The sequence below is a fragment of the Gouania willdenowi genome, chromosome 16, assembly GCF_900634775.1.
Source record: "Gouania willdenowi chromosome 16, fGouWil2.1, whole genome shotgun sequence".
Classification (NCBI taxonomy): Eukaryota; Metazoa; Chordata; class Actinopteri; order Blenniiformes; family Gobiesocidae; genus Gouania; species Gouania willdenowi.
The window spans coordinates 6,890,674-6,908,183 of NC_041059.1; the positions used below are offsets into that span (position 1 = coordinate 6,890,674).

A 17,510-nucleotide genomic window follows, 5' to 3' on the forward strand; every position below is an offset into this window, starting at 1 on the left:
GAGTTTTTAAGAGTCATTTGTGCATTTTATGTTTCTTTTTAGGTCTTTTAAGTAATTCTTTTTTTAAAAAAATATTTTAATTAATATTATTGTATTTTTGATTATTTGTTTGTCATTTTGTGAGTTTTTGGAGTCATTTAGGTGATTTTTGTGTCATTTGGGGGTTTCGGAGTGATTTTGTGTAGTTGTATTGTCCCTTTGTGTATTTTTTCTGTCATTTTGTTAATTTTTTTCTTCCGTTTTGAATATATCAATTTAGATAAAAATATTGACTAATTGAGGTCATAATTTCAGTCTGATTCGCCTCATTTTGTGACTGTGGACGGTTGTCGTTCGTTTTTAGATAAATACAAATGATACTGTACATGTCTTATCTTTATGGAAGCACAAGAGACGATGAGCACACATATAATCCCTAGAAGGAGCGTGTGTGTGTGCGCGCGCGTGTGTGTGGACGCAAAACAGATAAACGCGTCATATTTGACCCACTTTCAGGCGTAATTGATGGTATAACGGCGCCACCTAGTGGGAAAAGAGTGGAAGGACAACTGAGACTTGTGGGATGTAAATTTGTCCTTATTATTGAATTTAAAAAATTCAATAATAAATAAGAAAAAGTTTACTTCAATCAAAAATAAATATTTTCAATCAAAGAAAAAAATATATATATTTGAACCCCAAGTAATTGCATTTGAACATTTTTTATTTTTTTTTATGGAAAAGTTGTTGTTTAAATTGAAGTAAACTTTATTTTGATTGAAAATATTTATTATTATTGAAGTCATCTTTTTTGTACTTGGACCATATTATGGGTAATACATTTGTGTCTATATTATTTAATCTAAATAAACAAAATGTTAGAATCAAAACCAAAATTCTATCTATTGAATACAAAAAAAAAAATTAGTTTGAACACTTGAAAATATTTATTTTTGATTGAAGTGGGGTTTTTTTTAATATATAGATAATGTGTTTTTGATTAAATAATAGAGACACAAACCTACGTCCACACCATCACTGCAAACAGTAAATTCTGTGAATATTGTCATTTTTTTTCTGCTCACTTGTGAACAAATAAAGTTTTTTCTGAATTACACTCATTTATGTTTGAAGTCACGTAATCTTGTGTTACAATAACTTTAACTATGTTTTCGGTCTTGCAAACAGGTCGTTCATTCTTACTGGAAATATCTTTCAACATCCCTCTCCAGCAATCGTGTCAAACTCAAGACCTGGGGGCCAAATCTGGCCCTTTAGAGCATCTAATATGGCCCGCAGGAGAAATTAAAAATGACATTAATCATTGAGTAAATTACTAAATTATTCAGTTGTACATATTTCCGTCCCTCCAAATTCACAAATTAATCTCCACAACGTTTGTACAGGATTGCAATATCCCTGTGCATTCATCACATTAATTCATTTATTTATCACAAATTGTTGAAGAACTTTTTCCAAAATCCTGCAATTTTTCACAAAGATTCCCATGAAAATCATACAAAACTCGGAGACAATCACATATCTGTTCAACTGAAATGGTGCAACCAATTTTATAATTTTTGAGTTGTCGTCCAAAAGGTAGTATTCATTAGATTTTTAACATGGAATTAACAATCATACAACACAAACAAGTCCAAAGAAGTTGCTCAGTCAATCTGAGCATTAATACAGGAAAGAAGAAATTTTGTGTCAAATTATGTATTTTTGCTGTCCTTTTGAGTATTTCTCTGGCATTTTGTGTTTTTTGTAATTTTGGTTTATTTCCCTGTGCTTCTGTCATTTATTATCACAAAGTGTGGAACAACTTTTTTTTTCAAAATCCTGCAATTTCCACCAAATTACACAAAAATTGGCCTCAAAATTAAAGAATTTAGAAAAGGAGATCCTGCATGCAATTGCTGGTTGGAGCTGATAATAGATTTGTGAACTATTAATGTAATATTCACCCTTTATTGGAGGATGAAGGACAAACAGAATATTAATGTTTCTAAACATGAGTTAAATAAATTTAGGATATTTTTTTTTTTTACAAACATGTGCAGTGATAATCTTTGTCTTTGTAGAGTAAAAAAAAAAAAAAAAAAAACTGGAGTGATGACAACACAATGTTACATTTTGATATTTTTATTCAACATTTAGTTCAACCACAGAATCCAAAAAGCTTGAAGAAACATAACTTAACAGAATTCTCCTTCAGGTTTACAGACTACACATTTCGGGATGCATCAAACTGTTGACCTAATAACATTATTTTTTTTTTGTGGCCTATTAACCGACTAAATCTTATGTTAACATACAATGTTTTATGATATTTGGTAAGCAATTCTTTTTTTTGTTAGTTTAACATCAAAATATGCAGAGATACGACGGAATTATTCCTGCTCTGCTGCAAAATGTCCATGTGCATTAGCTAGCTGCCTTAGATGTTCAATATTAGACTCAAAGTACAACTCGTTGGAATAAATGTATTAACTCAGCAGTTTAGAAGAATAGATATAACGCGATCAGTCAAATTCTAAATTTCACATCTACGAGATATGGACGGAAATAGCTTCAAAAAAACGGATATAAATGGGATATGAAAGTGAAAACAAACTTTTTTCTTTTACGCCAAGTGCAAGCCAAAAACCAACCTATAAATGACATTTGTAATATAAAACTTGGTAAAAAATACTTATTTAAAACTGTACAATCACCAAGTACACAGAGTGAGCACAACAGCTGCTGCTTATTTGGATTCAGTTGTTTCAGCCTTCGGCTCCAGGGACTAGAAATCAAGAATGAGATGATTTTAAGTCAGATTACTCCAAAAAGATTTCTAACTTATTAAATAATATCAACTTTTTTTTTTTAATTTAAGGGGTTTATGGTGGTTCTTTTCAATACAAACCTCAGCCTTGGTGCTTCCATTCTCAGCTGGCTTAGACTTCTTGGCTTTGGCCTTCTATAGAACAAAAGAAATATATATATTAATGATAACAAAACAAAAAATATTTGAGGTGCCTCTGTTTTATTGACAATGAAGTAAATAAATGTATCTATTCATAAAAAAAAATAAAAATATGTACCTTGGGACCGGCTCTCTTCTTGGTCTCCACGGCTGGAGCTTTAGGTTTTATCTAAATGAAAACAAAATAATTCACATTATTCAAACAAAAAAAAAAAACAATCACAAAACAAATATATATACAGTTAGGTTGTGTTAAAACCAAGAAAAACACTCGTACACATTACTTGTGTAAAAAAAACCAGCTTTTAACAAGTATTTAAAATAAAAAAGAGTTATGTAAATGAATCGGCTACAGGAACCAGATTTTATGCTAATTAGAATAACCGTAATAAAATTGTATGAATGCACTTTTATTATGATGATAGAGTAGCAATAAAAACAGTGTTTGAAATGCCATATAGGCTGTTTCAACATAACTTTAGTTCTCATTTACTTACCGCTGCCACCCTGAGAGAGCGTCTTTGGTTCTGTTTAAAAAAAAAAAATGAAAAAAAAAACAAGATAAAATTTACCCACAACTTGAATTTTAAAAACAATGTTGTTTATATAGCACAGGGTGATAATAAAATTGAATTTTCCTCATAACAAACCTCAGGGGGGACAGATGTCTAAAAGAAAGGAGAGAAAGAAAACATCACATAAATGATTAAAAATCAAATTATTCATTTATTAAGACATTTTTTTTAACAAGTACACAAAATTATAATACAAGAAATAAAATTCACATAAAAAAGCGCGTGGATTTCATGGGACGTCAACCGCTGCGTTTGATTTTGACGTTGACAAAGAAGTTCCCGCGCATATTTGAATTCAAATTTCAAGCAGCCAGGCGTCACCATGACAACGCTTTTGGGCGCGCTGACAGCTTCCTTTTGTTTTGTATCTCCGCGCGCGGACGGACAGACAGACAGCTGGGGGGTGGGGTTTGGGGGGGTCCACAACTGATCAGATTAGTTTTACTAATCTGCGCCTACACAATAAAAGCAAACGGCCGTGTTGACTAAATAAAGCTCGACACGATTTAATCAGGTGCACGATTTTGTGTTTATTATGCAAAACAGCGGTAATTAATAATTCATTGTGGATTTTTAAAACAACAAAAACGCCCATTAAATCATTATTCAACATTAAACACGTGATTACGGTAATTAAAAAAAAAATCCGACATTATTAAATTACTCTCCTCCACAATATTGCCTACGCAGTTTGACATATAGAGTTCAGTGTTGATTAAAAACAGCCTAAAAAACGCATAAAACTAATATTTTTCTGGTATTTTAGCTCATAATAATCGATAAAGACAACAACAAAAACCATCTAAATGCATAAAGAAATAAACCGTATGTAAAAAAGAGTTCAGATTAGGCAAAGCACCCCTCCCCCATCTTCTTCCTCATATTTGCAGGTTGTGCACAGACCCAGATTGACATGCGGATAAACCCTCGCCTTTTTAATGGTTACCAAAATAAACTGCACGTTTGCACACACCAAAACACACGAAGTGCTTATTAACCATTTTCCAAACGCTTATTTTGGCCATTTTGCTGCAAAAATCTTACAACGCGGGTCGTGTGTGGGATTATGCATGACGTGAGCACCAGTTGTTTGCTCTCAAAACAGCGATTTAAGGCTTTAAATGTGCAACATAAAAGACTCTTTTTGGCATGGCTTCTTAACTAAAATGGTTTGTGATTGAATAATTTCGTGTGACGTGAGTTTCCTTGCACATATCCCCGTTATCAGACCGCCATTACTGCACCCGTGTGTTATTATGGACGATGACGCCGCTCCGATGCACACACACATCAAACCGTTAAACCTCAACGAAAACAACACGGATTCAACACATAATTTAAAAAAATAAAATAAAAAAAAACAATAAATTGTTTTATACAAACTTACCTTTGTTTTTCCCATGTTGCTGGCCACAAATTATGGAGGGAAAAAACTCGCAAAAATGGAGGGCTTTTATGAGAGGAACTGGTCGACAACCTACGAAGGGCAACGAAAAATGGCGAGTGTGAACTCCAAGCAATGTTTTTGTAGTTTATACGACGAAAAACAAGAAGGAAACCGGTTTGAACCAGTTCTGTTTCTGCACGACCGTCATTGGATGCAAATGTGTCAAGTAGCAGGAGGCCCCGCCCACTTAATAAAGCGGCAGCTGATGCTATTCCAACGATAAGCCACTAGGAGGCGCCACCGTGTTGACTGTTTCTGAGTTTAAACTTGTAACATGAAAATAAACTTCAACTGTTGAGATAATAAAACTATAAAACTGTAACAATCATACAGCACAAACTAGTCCAAAGACGTTCCTCTAAGTCAGAAATGGCCAACTTATCAAGATTATCAAGATTAATGTCAGAAATTAGAATAGTGACCAATCTGTGCATTTAAAAATAAATGTTTTTGTTTTGTGTATTTCTCTGGCATTTTGTGTATTTCTTCTGTTATATTTTCGTGTTTTTGTTGTCATATTGTGTGTTTCTCAGTCATTGTGAGCGTTTTTTTGTTTCGTTTTGGGTATTTGGACTCGTTTTGTGGACTATTTTTGTCTTTTTGATTACAATGGTGAATCAGAATTAAAAATAAATTATTGGTGTTTAAAAAAAAAAAGTTTAATGTATTATTGTCAATTTATTATTAGACTGAATGTGTTTGAATGTTTCTATTTTGTAATAAATAAATAAAAAATTGCTATAAATATTAATGAATGAAAAAGACTAGTACATATGTCTTACCAAGCAGTTGACATGAATTAAAAAAAAAAAAATACAAACTTCAATTGTTGAGATAATAAAATCTTTATATATAAATATGTATTTATCTTGTTTTTTACTATACTGTAATGTGTCCACTTGTATTTAATAGTCTTTTTAGTTATGTACGTTTTTCTTTCTTTGTTTAGTGTTTATTGTTTTTATTTGTAATATTTGTAATTTCCCCATGGGAGAAATAAAGTACTTCTGATTCTGATGAAAACAAAAATAAACAATCAATATTTTGTACCAAATACATACATTATTGTGTTATTGGAATGTTAGTTCCCTTACCTGATCTTTCCAGTGTTGTTCATTCTCCTTACATGTATGAATAAAATGCATTGGTAGCTCAGAGTCCGCCTTACTTTTTTCCCTTTTGGTCAGAGTCTCCAAGCCCTCTGTGTTTGTTTTTAATAAATAAATAAAAAAATCTATGAAACTTTAGACTTTGTGTTTTACAGCCTCCTCATTCAACAAGTCTCAGATTCATTCCTGCCGTAGCAGGACATTAACCTCCATCCATCACTGACTGCACACGATTGTCTGATATAAAATTAATGAAGTGGTAAAAATCAAAGAGTGAATCTCACATCATTTAATCACATCTGACATACAGTAAACACAGTATTGTGTTGATTAAAGCTGGTCAGAATATAGTCCCAGCCTCCAGGGAGAACCTAAACAACACTTCCCTCACAACAAACTGCACCGAAAACTTCAAACACTTCCATCTTTCACATTTACACTCAGGTTAGATGCCCTGAACCAGACATCTTTAATCGTTGGACTTTTTTTTTTAAATCTATCATCATAAATATCACAGTTAAACTACAGCCCCATAGGGGTAAAATATCTGCCTCTCATTTAGTCCAGAATATAAACAAACTGGTGCTGGGCAATGAGAGGTTTCATCTTTATCTCCACTTCCACAGAGAGAGGATGTCCTCAGGCAGTAACGGATTGGCTGCATAAGTCACTAAAGTAGGAGTCTCTCTTGTGCTTCAGAGCGTCTAGGAAGTCTCGAACGCGTTCCTCTCTGCAGGCGGTGTAGCGCTGCAGAGCCTCGTGTCTTCTCTGGGCGTCAGTGGGTTTCCCGTTCCCGTGATGCTGCAGGATTTCAGCGACGCAGGCTTGATCCACCTCCAGCTGCTGCAGGGCCTGATGCTCTCGGTGGAGGTCACGGGCTTTCTGTGTCGTAACACAAACAAAGCGTGTGAACAAAAACACAATTTAAACCATATGTCTTACAAAAAATTAACACTTGTTACCATTCAACACATATCAAAGTATAACACTCATACATAATCTGCTCCTGGGGCCTCATTTATTAAACATAAAGTAGAATATACACTAAAAGCAAGCGTACTTTGAAAATCTGAAAATGCACTATGCCAAAAAAAAATTGAGATTTCTAAAACCGTGCGTAGCTCACCTGCACACACTTCTCCCTTTATAAATCACTTTTTATAGAGTACAATCTTCGGTAATATATAAAATCTCTTTTCCGTTTTTCGGTTAGAACGATTGGAGCAACCGTAAACTCCACAAAACATGGGCATTTTGATGATTTCAGACGGTAGATTCTCAGGCTTCCTGCCCTCCGTCTAAATTTTGCGCTCTCGCTTTGTTGCGATGCAGCAATGTGAGTGACGTCACGTGAATCAACAGAGCAGGCCATAGACATATACACATTCTAGTGGCTGATCCTAACAACAGCTCTAGGTACGTTCAATAGCACAAATGTAAAACAATTACGCCACATTATATTATATCTATGGAGCAGACTCTGTCCGTGCGGGATTTATTTTACTGTGTCACGGAATATATTTCCAATGTAACGAAGTATTGTTATTTGAAACAAAATGTACTTAAGTAAAAGTGAAATGACAGATTTTTAGAAAGTACTAAAAAAGTAGAAGTACACAAAAAAGCTACTCAATTACAGTAACAGGGGTAAATGTAGCTCGTTGCAGAAGTCTTTATGTGTTTGCGCGTGCGCAGTCAGTTCCCCAATATGAAAAACATTTACGTAAAAAAAATTAAATGTAGAGGATATAAACTGTAGTAAGAGAACACTGATATTTAAAAAACACACTGGTAAATTACAATATCACCTATATTGATATATTTTATAGCTTAATTTTTTTATTTCAAAACCTCATTTTAAGAGTTGGTGCTTTCACTACTTATCAGAACATCATTAAAAAGCTCACTTAGATGGATTTCTGTGTGCATCCTAACCCAGACCTTCCCCTAAACAATCCACACTCCAGAACTCACTCACACGTGCTGTCCCTTAGATGAGAAAAAGCCAAAAGTGGCACATTTTGTACAGCTCTTTTTCCTTTTTTTGCACTTTAGTGACAGTGAACATGACCTGGTTTTAGACATGTCAGTTTGACCCAATGATGTAATCACAGTCATGGTGGTAAACAGCGTTCAGACAGTCATCCTTACTTGGATGGACATGTGATTGAGCTGATACTGCACTATGGCCTCACACAGGTTCCAGAAGGAGTACTCAGGCCACAGGACGGACTGGAACACGAGACATGAGTGAGACGTCTGCAGACGGAGAACAGAAAGAGCAGCTCAGTGAAGAGTAGACGACGCTCTAATGCTTTTTCACAGGAAAACTGAAGGTTACTGAAGTATACTTCCATGTTTCCCAAGATGCTGTTGGAACCTACAATGACAAAAACCTAAGTACACTGATGTTAAATATCAACATGTGGTCATTAGATCCATAAAACTCTCAAAAACACATTCCATTCCGATATTGTCGGGATTTTCGGAAACCCTCCATTGTGTTACTGACAAAACAAGAGCCCTATTTACAAAAACTTCAGATGCTTTTATTTTGAAAAGGGGATATTTAGTTTGAAGCTGGTCCCTGGAATGCATCTCGGGCCAGTTGAGTATGACTGTCCCTATATAGTACACATCTGGGTATTTCTCACATACTATCTAATGTCAACGCACTACATACTCATTTTGACGTCACACTTAGTATGAGTAATACGTTAGTATGACATTTCCAACACAGCCTTGGTCTCAGTCCTCCTCACCTGCCAAAGCAGGAAGTCACTGAGGCGAACCTCTCCAGATGTGCGTATGAGCAGGTCAGGGTGGGGGGAGTTGTTGCTGTACAGGCACTCGTCCAGCAGCATTTCAGACACATCACTGGACGTCACAGAAACACAAAGGTTTTGTTCAACAGTTGGTTCTCAGCTCTCTCTCATGTGTTCTCAGACATGTTTTCCTCTCACCTGGCTTTGATCAGGCCCTGCTCCACGCCGCACGCCATTTCTCTCACCGCATTGGTGATTTCATATCTTGACGTGTAGGCAAAGCACACGTTAAGGAAACATCTGCAATGTAAAAAAAAAAATCTGTCATCACTTGGACTTGAGTTATTGAACAACTGATTGAGATGAACCCACCCACTCACTTATTATGATTTCTGGTTGCAACTACGGCCTCAGCTATTCTCTGCTGCAGATCCAGTGGGAGCATGTTCAAGTCTCCCAGCACACGGATACAGACGCCATGTTTCTCCAGATTCTCCCTACATGACACAAAGGATCTTTAGAGGCCAAAACAAAAAGACAGGAGGACGTGCACAAACACTTCTCTGCTCCAACTTTCATTAATTACGTACTCAAAATTACTTAAATGTGATTTTTTTTTAAATGGTCTATATATTTGCTTTATAAAGGTTATGCCACACACTTTGTTGTTCAATAGTATTACCATATCTTGCATACTGTGCAGATGTTTGGGGAATTAACTACAAAACAAGATTAAAAGCAGTAGTTACACTTCAAAACTCCGCATTACATTATGTTCATAATACAGGATATTTGGACCACATCAAGTCACTATTCATTTTGAGCTCTATTCTCCCATGTACGCAAGCCAAAAAAGCAGCGCAGCGCTGCTGTTTTTGGCTGTGCGCTATTCTCCCCCTGTACTTAAGTAGGTCGCTGCACGCCTTCATCCCAGTTACACACTGTGGGTGGAGCAACCCTGAAATGTGGGTGTTCCCATTAAAATCATGCCTTACGCGTATTCTCCAGTCTGCTTACGTCTTTTTCCTTTACGCACTTCTAACCCTGGAATAAGTGCAGCGCCCCGATAAGGTGAAACATTATATTGCACTAGAAATATGGACTTAGTTACATTTGAAGCCACACGGACTCGTAATATTGCAGAAGAGACTCCCAGAAAGATTAGATCCAAAGTGACAATGTCACAGGGGTGGGAGGAGTCACACAAACACGCCAAAGGATTGAACATCAGCGTTACTAATATGTTCACATTTACCAGTTCTAGACGGGACAAAATGTTACATTTGATTTTATTTTATTTTACACCTGTGTCGTGGAGCTTATCAGCTGTGTGTGTGTGTGTGTGTGTGTGTGTGTGCGTGCTGCTGCAGCTCCTTACAGATGTCAGACTGATTAAACTATTATAACACTGTGTACAACGTAAAGCCACAGTTTGCTCACACTGCAAGAGTAAATAACAAGTGAAACATTAACGACAGATGATGATGATGATCAAGGAGAGAGATTTTAAACTGTGACTCGGACATAATACGGTCCAGGAACCTGGACCGGAGAATATGCGTAAGAGAGAAGCCATTAAATGCAGGCGTGCAAAAAATGCTTAAGTCCAGACAGGGGAATAGACTCCTAAATTAAAATATCTCACATTAGCATTATTTTGAGAAGAAATTTACAAACTCAATTTTGTTTTTAAACTTAAGTTATATCTAATCATTGAGCAGATCTTTATCAAAAATTGTTTTTTTGTTCTATACATAGTCTATGTTGTATGAAAAAAAGCTGACTCACTGTTCAAACTGAATGTGCCAAAGCAAACCAATAAATTTACATTTAACAAACTCCAAAAATCCCTGTGGATATTTAGATTTTAAACACGACACAGAAACCAATTATATAACTTTGTGATGAGGTCTGTCATAAAAGTACCTCATTCTCCATTTGAGGCAAAACAACTCAGACTGAAACTTCAGGAAAGTTGCATATAAAAAGTGTTTACTTTCATTTAAAGGCTGTGATTCATGAAGCACTTTAGCACAAGATATCACAATAGATTTTAAAGCAGAACTAAATAACTTTTTCACCTTAATAAATCCTCTTCGTAGTCCCTCTGAGAGTAATACAAGTGTTTATGGGGTGATCGGGGTTCTTTCATCCCTACTGGAGTCGCTTCAATCGCCTGTGATGAGTCGCTTGAACACAGCGGTGCTTTTTGGTCACTCCATCGCTCCAGTGACGTCATTACCAGGGAACGTGTGTGTGTGTGTCTATTCAGCAGGGTGACGGGAGACAACTGGCTGATCACTTTCCTCATCGTAAACAGCGCCGTTTTTAACAGCATAAGTTAGAGGTGCAACGGATCATAATTGATCCGTGATACGCACAGATCTCTCCACGGTTTAGCATGCACGTGGTCCTAGGATTGTTTGAGTGTGAATGTTGTCATGTTTATGCCTTCGTCCATCCATGTCTTTTAAGGCTCTTATTAAATAAATATCGGCTCTAGTCCGGATGGCCATCCTTGACTATTGTAAGAATTTAAAATTATAAACTCAGATCTGCTTTCTTTTCCTTCTTTCATTCTTTTTCAATGATGTGGTCATATGCTAGCTTTTAATTCACTGTCATGCCATAATTTTTTTTTTCCATACACTTACCTGTTTAAAAGATGAAGGGGTCATGCCTTATATTGCACTTTAATTTGTTTTTATGATTAAAAATTTTATTTAAGCATTGGATTGACACCTCAAGTTAAATGTTGTTTGTATTTAATGAGCAGAAAAACATTGCACTAAGTGGAGAGCAAAGTTAATTGTCTTGACTTTTTCTTTTTTTTTCTGCTGATCCGAAAAATGATCCGATCCCAGACTCAAAACCGTGATACGATCCGAACCGTGAGTTTTTGGATCCGTTGCACACTAATATAAATAGTCAACTTACTGAGCTACTAAAGGATGAGTTCACTCAGAATGTATACGCTTATTCAAGGTTAACCGCTTTAATTAAGGGAGGAGCTGCTGCCTCGGGGGTGCGGAGTATTTACAACAGTGACATAACCTAAAGGGACCTTTACGGTAGTTGGAGCGCCAAGCGCAAGTTATTTAGTTCTGCATTAATTAAGACAAGACAGACCAACTTTCACCTTTAAACCCAATGTAATATTGAGGTGTGTATGACTACTGTATTATCGCATTTACAAGGTGGAGATAACAGGTCTATAGCTCAATTAAAATCTTGTTTCATTTTTATTCTCTCTGAGCTTAACTCTTAAAAGTAAAACAGTAGAACCATATGATTTAAAGGGGTTCAAAAAACGATTTAAAAATTAAATATTGACAGTGACAGTGTTGATGATTTCATAGATCAACAACTCAAAGATCAATTGCTGGGGAAAATAATATTCACAAATAGATTTTTTTAGATTTTCACGTGTTTTTCAGGACCACAAATATATCCACAATTTATACATGTGTTTTATCATTTGTGTGCCTGTATTGATCACAAATTATCATGTGTAAATCTTCAATTGTGCTTGTAGAACAAAATGGGGTCAGACCACCTATCAGTCACCTTCTTTTTAGGCAAAAAAACACAAAAAATTACAATAAAAATGAAGTTCTTCTGTGTATCTGTTTACATGACTCCACATCCCACAATGCAATTTTTCGGACAACGTCAATAAGAGTGTTTATGTAGAAATTTCAACCGTTTACATTTTTTTAAGCAAATGATCCTTGAATTATTAATCTATGAAACCTACATTATGTCTTTATGTGATAAAATAACTGAATTAAAACCCATTGCCGTGTTGAATGTTTGTCTAAATATCCACGAGTCGTCCATGAGCAAAGCGCCAGACAATCCTGAAACTCACCGTTCATCCAGCAGTCTCTCAAACTTCTGCCGGGCCAACTCCATCAGCCCGTCCACCTCGTCTTTAGTGCGTTTAAAGTTCTCAATGCTGAAGGCGTAAACCGTCACCTCTGGGATGTTCAGGTGTTTGCACCAACGTAGTGTCTGCAAGACGTTAATACGTGCACGACAATCCTATTAGTAAGCGGCCTGATCAGGCGGGTGGGTTAACAAACACGGCTTAAATCATACTCGCCTCGGCCAGTTTGTTGAATCCCTGCATGTGTCCCTCCTGGCGTTCCATATTTTTCTTTTGTGCGAACCGTCGGTTACCGTCCATGATGAAGGCCACGTGTTTTGGCATTGGGCCCGCCTTAGACACACAACAGGAAGTATCAATATTAGAAAAATTTATCAAAAATAATCTGTGGGTTGTTTCAGATGATCTATTATGACAATCTCAAAGTTATGATTTTATTCTCAAAATATTATGACTTTATTCTTGAAATATATGTGACAATAATCTCAAAAATTTTCATTTTATTCTCGAAATATTACAACTTTAATATTGAAATATTGACATTAATCTAGTAAAATTACAAATTTATTCTAGAAATATTATGACTTTAATCTTATAAAATTACAATTTTATTAAGATACAACTTTATTCTCAGAAAATTAAAAATGTATTCTCGAAATAAAAAGACTTCTTAATCTCGTTGTGCAAAGATTGTTTTATATTAATTTAATGTGGCCCTAATACACCGTCGTAGCAAGGCACTTTGTTACCCTGTTTTTGATTATTATAAAATCCTACCAAGAGCACTGTAGTAGACGTTTACCATTAACTGTTACATTTATGAAAGGTTTACTCAATCCCCATTTTTGTTTTTGGATTTTACAACATAAAAAAAACAAGATTCATGTTTTTTTCTGATGAAAAACCGGTGGAAATCCTTAGTTTCTGTTCTTAATATCATTGAACGCAAATTACAGAAGAAAAGTCGAGAAACATTTAAAGTTTTACCTCAAGTACTGTAGTGTTTATCCATATAAATACCTTGAACATACATGAAATACCATTACACATGGGAAAGGCCTTAAAGTTTAATCAAACTTTCAATAAAGCGATACATTTTGAATACAGAAGTAATACCTTTAACATCTTTTAAAACCACACACGATGTATTTATTTACTAATGGTTTGACCAGCTTAATAAATATGTTAGCATGCTGTTTTATTAGCCAAAGTCAAATGATTGGATTATGTTATTAGAGGATTAAAACTGGTAGATAATTCATTTAAAAATCAAAGTGTCTATTGATACAAAAACGTATCAATAGCCTGGGTATGTTTTCCGCGTTTTTTATTCACCGTGCTAGGATGGCCGAGTTGTCTAAGGCGCCGAACTCAAGGTTTCTTCCTTCCGCTAATGTGGGTTTGAATCCCACTTTTGTCATCTATATTTTTGTCATTTTAACATATTTAACACTGCAAATTTCACCGGTAAAAATACATATACAACAAAAAAACATTTTTGGGGTATTTCCTGGGTTAGGGTTAAAATAAAAGGGTTAGCAGGATAGCTAAAAATCAATATGAGCTGAAATAAAACTGACAGAACTATAAGTCACGTGGTGCACCTATCACGTCACCTAAACTGGCCAATGAGGGGCACTCCGTATAAATAGACTAACAATCTATTCATACGATTCCGTATCAATAAAAACAACACAATAACGGTCAATAATTTTCATGAAATGAACTAAATATTAACCGAAACTCCTGCGGAAAGGTAGAAATAATAATAATAATAAACACCAATAGACAACCTGTAGAAAGAAACTCACCTTTTACACTAGTAAACAATACAAAAATTAATGTTTGTTTAATGTTAAAAACTCCTAAAAAGCTAAAATCCGAACATTCTTACCTTTAAAATGTTTGACGTAATCCTTTCCACAAGGTTCAGTTCGCCTTCTTTTATCCACGACATTTTAAACCCTCACCCAATCTGAAAATAAGCGATCAAGACATTAAGCAAATCATAAAAAACATATAAAGCCTTATTATAAGTGTCATGTTAGCATTATCATTATTATAAACCGGAATGTGCTGTTTTGAGTGTGCCAGTGATTGATTTCACAGCCGACTGTCAGCTGAGCCCACCGCACATGTCATCAGATGGAATGAAACGAGGCCATAAAAACCCCAAAACTAACCGCTCAACGCGTAAAAACACACGTACTCACAATAGACACCGCTTCGTTCATTCATTCAAACTCTGGCAGCACGAACCGTAACGTTCAACGCGTTTCATGGAGCCTCCAACTCACAGCTTTTTACGATGACGACCACATCCGCACTGATGTCAGCTGACGTCGAGCGAGAATGACAACTTCCTGTCAGACGACGGTGTACTTTTCAAAAGAAGAGGGTGGCAAATAAAATAAAAAATAAAATATTTACTGAATCCTCCGCTGTTGCGATATAACACAAACCCTCAACGATACATCTTGTGAAGTTTTTGTATTGTAAAAATATAACATCAAATAAATTTAAATATAAAATAAAAAAACGAAATAAATAATTAAATTAAATTAAATTAAATATTTTATATATATATATATATATATAGATATATAGATACATAGATACATAGATAGATAGATGTTTTTCCAAACTTTTTTTTCCAAACCTTCAACGATACACCTTGCGAAGTTTTATTATTGCAAAATAAAATAAAATAGAATAAAATAAATGTTTCCTGAACCCTCCTCTTTTGCGATACCATACAAATCCTCCTGAACAATACACCTTGTGAAGTTTTAATAGTGTGACACTATTGTGATCGCATGATATATCACCCCATCATTACAAGTGAATATTTATTGTATGTATAAATGAATGAATGAGTGACAATTAAAAATGTGACATTCGACTCTACCCTGCCATTGATCTCCTACCAAAAACTGTACTGCATGACTTATGAATACCTGGCAGGGTTTTTTGTGTGTTTTTGTTCAGGAATACTGTAGACCAATCAATCCCTCTTCTCCCGCTTATCTATTGTCGTATTGCGAGGGCAGCATCCTTAGCAGCGAGGCCCAGACTTCCCTCTCCTTGGCCACTTCGTCCAGCTCTTCCCGGGGGATCCCAAGGCGTTCCCAGGCCAGCCGAGATATAGTCTGAGTCTCTCCAGCGTGTCCTGGGTCTTTCTTGCCATCTTCTAGTGGAGCATGCCTTGAACACCTCATCAGGGAGGCGTCCTAAACAGGGGCCCGAGCCACCTCATCTGGTGGCTCTACTCCAAGCCTGACTGAGCTCCTCACCCTATCTCTTTATATAGAGAGCCCAGCCACCCTACGAAGGAAGCTCATTTTGGTCGCTTGTACACGCAATATTGTCCTTTCAGTCATGACCCAAAGCTAATGACCATAGGTGAGGGTACCAATCCACCTGTCGACCTCCCGTTCCATCCTTCCCTCACTCGTGAACAAAGACCTAGAGGAACTTGAACTCCTTGGGGCAGGATCTCATCCCCGACCCGGAGAAGGCCTTCCACTTTTTTTCAGTCGAGGACCATAGACTCGGATTTGGAGGTGAGGATTCTCATCCCAGCCACTTCACACTCGCTGTGAACCAATCCATTGAGAGTTGAATATTAAGGTTTGATGGAACCAACAGGACCCCACATCATCTGCAAAAAGCAGTGACTATAACCTGTGGCCACCAAACCAGACCACCTCTACGCCATGGCTGCGTCCAGAAATTCTGAAAGTTATGAACAGAATAGATGACAAAGGGCTGTCATGGCTGAGTCTAACACTCATAATGAGGCAATGTGGACCAAGCTCTGACACTGGTTGTACAGGGAATGGACAGTCCGTATCAGGAGGTCTGGTTGTGGTACCCCATACTTCAGGAGAACCCACCTTAGGAATCACAGAGGGACACGGTCCAATGCCTTCTCCAAGTCCACAAAGCACATGTGGACTAGTTGGACCAACTTTCATGCACCCTTATTCCCTCAAATACCCTGCTGAGGGTGAGCTGGTCCATGGTTCTGCGACCAGAACGTAAACATACTGTAGAGCATCATTAGCAAATAAGTTTATTATCAGATTTTATTTTGTAGAATAAGAATAAAAAAAAAAAAAAATTGTAAAGCAAATAGGAATACTCTAGTAGAAAAGTTGTCTTACATTTTAAAAATGTTCTCGTAATTATCTAATTACTACATAAATAATGCATGATTTACATAATTAACAAACCAAATTATCCCAGCTTAGTGTCAGAGGTTTTAAATATTAATAGTCTACTCTGTATGAGTAAATACCTGTCAAAATATAAGCACGCCAAAGAAAATTCCCTTGGCTGAATAATAAGTTGAGAACCTGCTGTGTAGGCATTTATATACTTTCTTGTTCTAAATATTTATATGATTTAAACTTAAATAACAAAAAAAGACTGGATTTTGTGTGAAGTCTAATATTTGTAGAAGAAATTGGATGTATGGTACATCCCTATAATCATAATAACTGTAATTTTCCAACATTTTTGAATGATGTAAGTTTCAAATAATTAAAAATTTTACAAAAAAATGGCTTTACTGTTAATATTGTTAGCAGATTTTCTTTGATTAAATCTCTGAAATTATCATTTTTTTTAAATAACGAGGATGTATTGCATCCTCACTAATATTTTTATTGCACTTTATCGTTATGAACATTTTTTGGGGGGACCATTGACAGTTTCTATTGGCACCACAGGGGTTATACTGACTCCGAGGTATCATTATGACTGTGATGGGT

At 35.9% G+C, this 17,510-nt stretch overlaps 1 protein-coding gene and 1 long non-coding RNA gene across 4 annotated transcripts; both read right to left on the reverse strand.

Annotated features, from left to right (window-relative positions):
• Positions 1 to 2,108: 2,108 nt before the first annotated feature.
• Positions 2,109 to 5,132, reverse strand: LOC114477539 (uncharacterized). The gene is made up of 6 exons (XR_003675723.1): positions 4,913 to 5,132; positions 3,601 to 3,618; positions 3,448 to 3,477; positions 3,069 to 3,119; positions 2,891 to 2,944; positions 2,109 to 2,767 (listed from the first exon to the last, which is right to left on the reverse strand). It is a non-coding gene; the product is annotated as an uncharacterized LOC114477539 (long non-coding RNA).
• A 1,223-nt stretch (positions 5,133 to 6,355) lies between these two features.
• On the reverse strand, positions 6,356 to 15,089 carry dhdds (dehydrodolichyl diphosphate synthase). 3 transcript variants are annotated; one of them, XM_028469871.1, is made up of 9 exons: positions 14,949 to 15,089; positions 14,630 to 14,710; positions 12,952 to 13,068; positions 12,718 to 12,860; positions 9,227 to 9,343; positions 9,045 to 9,146; positions 8,844 to 8,958; positions 8,233 to 8,340; positions 6,356 to 6,963 (listed from the first exon to the last, which is right to left on the reverse strand). In XM_028469871.1, the coding sequence occupies exons 2-9, from the start codon at positions 14,690 to 14,692 to the stop codon at positions 6,721 to 6,723; spliced, it is 1,008 nt and encodes a 335-aa protein (XP_028325672.1). In that variant the 5' UTR covers positions 14,693 to 14,710; positions 14,949 to 15,089; the 3' UTR covers positions 6,356 to 6,720. The 3 variants fall into 3 exon arrangements, with proteins under 3 accessions (XP_028325672.1, XP_028325673.1, XP_028325674.1); XM_028469872.1 differs by having other exon boundaries at positions 14,945 to 15,074; XM_028469873.1 differs by having other exon boundaries at positions 14,995 to 15,071.
• Positions 15,090 to 17,510: the final 2,421 nt, after the last annotated feature.

What these genes read in the sequence shown, in the direction of transcription:
- dhdds (XM_028469871.1), bottom strand. Translation starts at nt 14,692, where the DNA reads ATGTCGTGGATAAAAGAAGGCGAACTGAACCTTGTGGAAAGGATTACG. An exon ending in GATTCAACAAACTGGCCGAG is followed by an intron (nt 12,861 to 12,951) that starts GCGAGTATGATT and finishes AACGTCTTGCAG; the next exon opens with ACACTACGTTGGTGCAAACA. An exon ending in GTGACTTCCTGCTTTGGCAG is followed by an intron (nt 8,341 to 8,843) that starts GTGAGGAGGACT and finishes CTCCGTCTGCAG; the next exon opens with ACGTCTCACTCATGTCTCGT.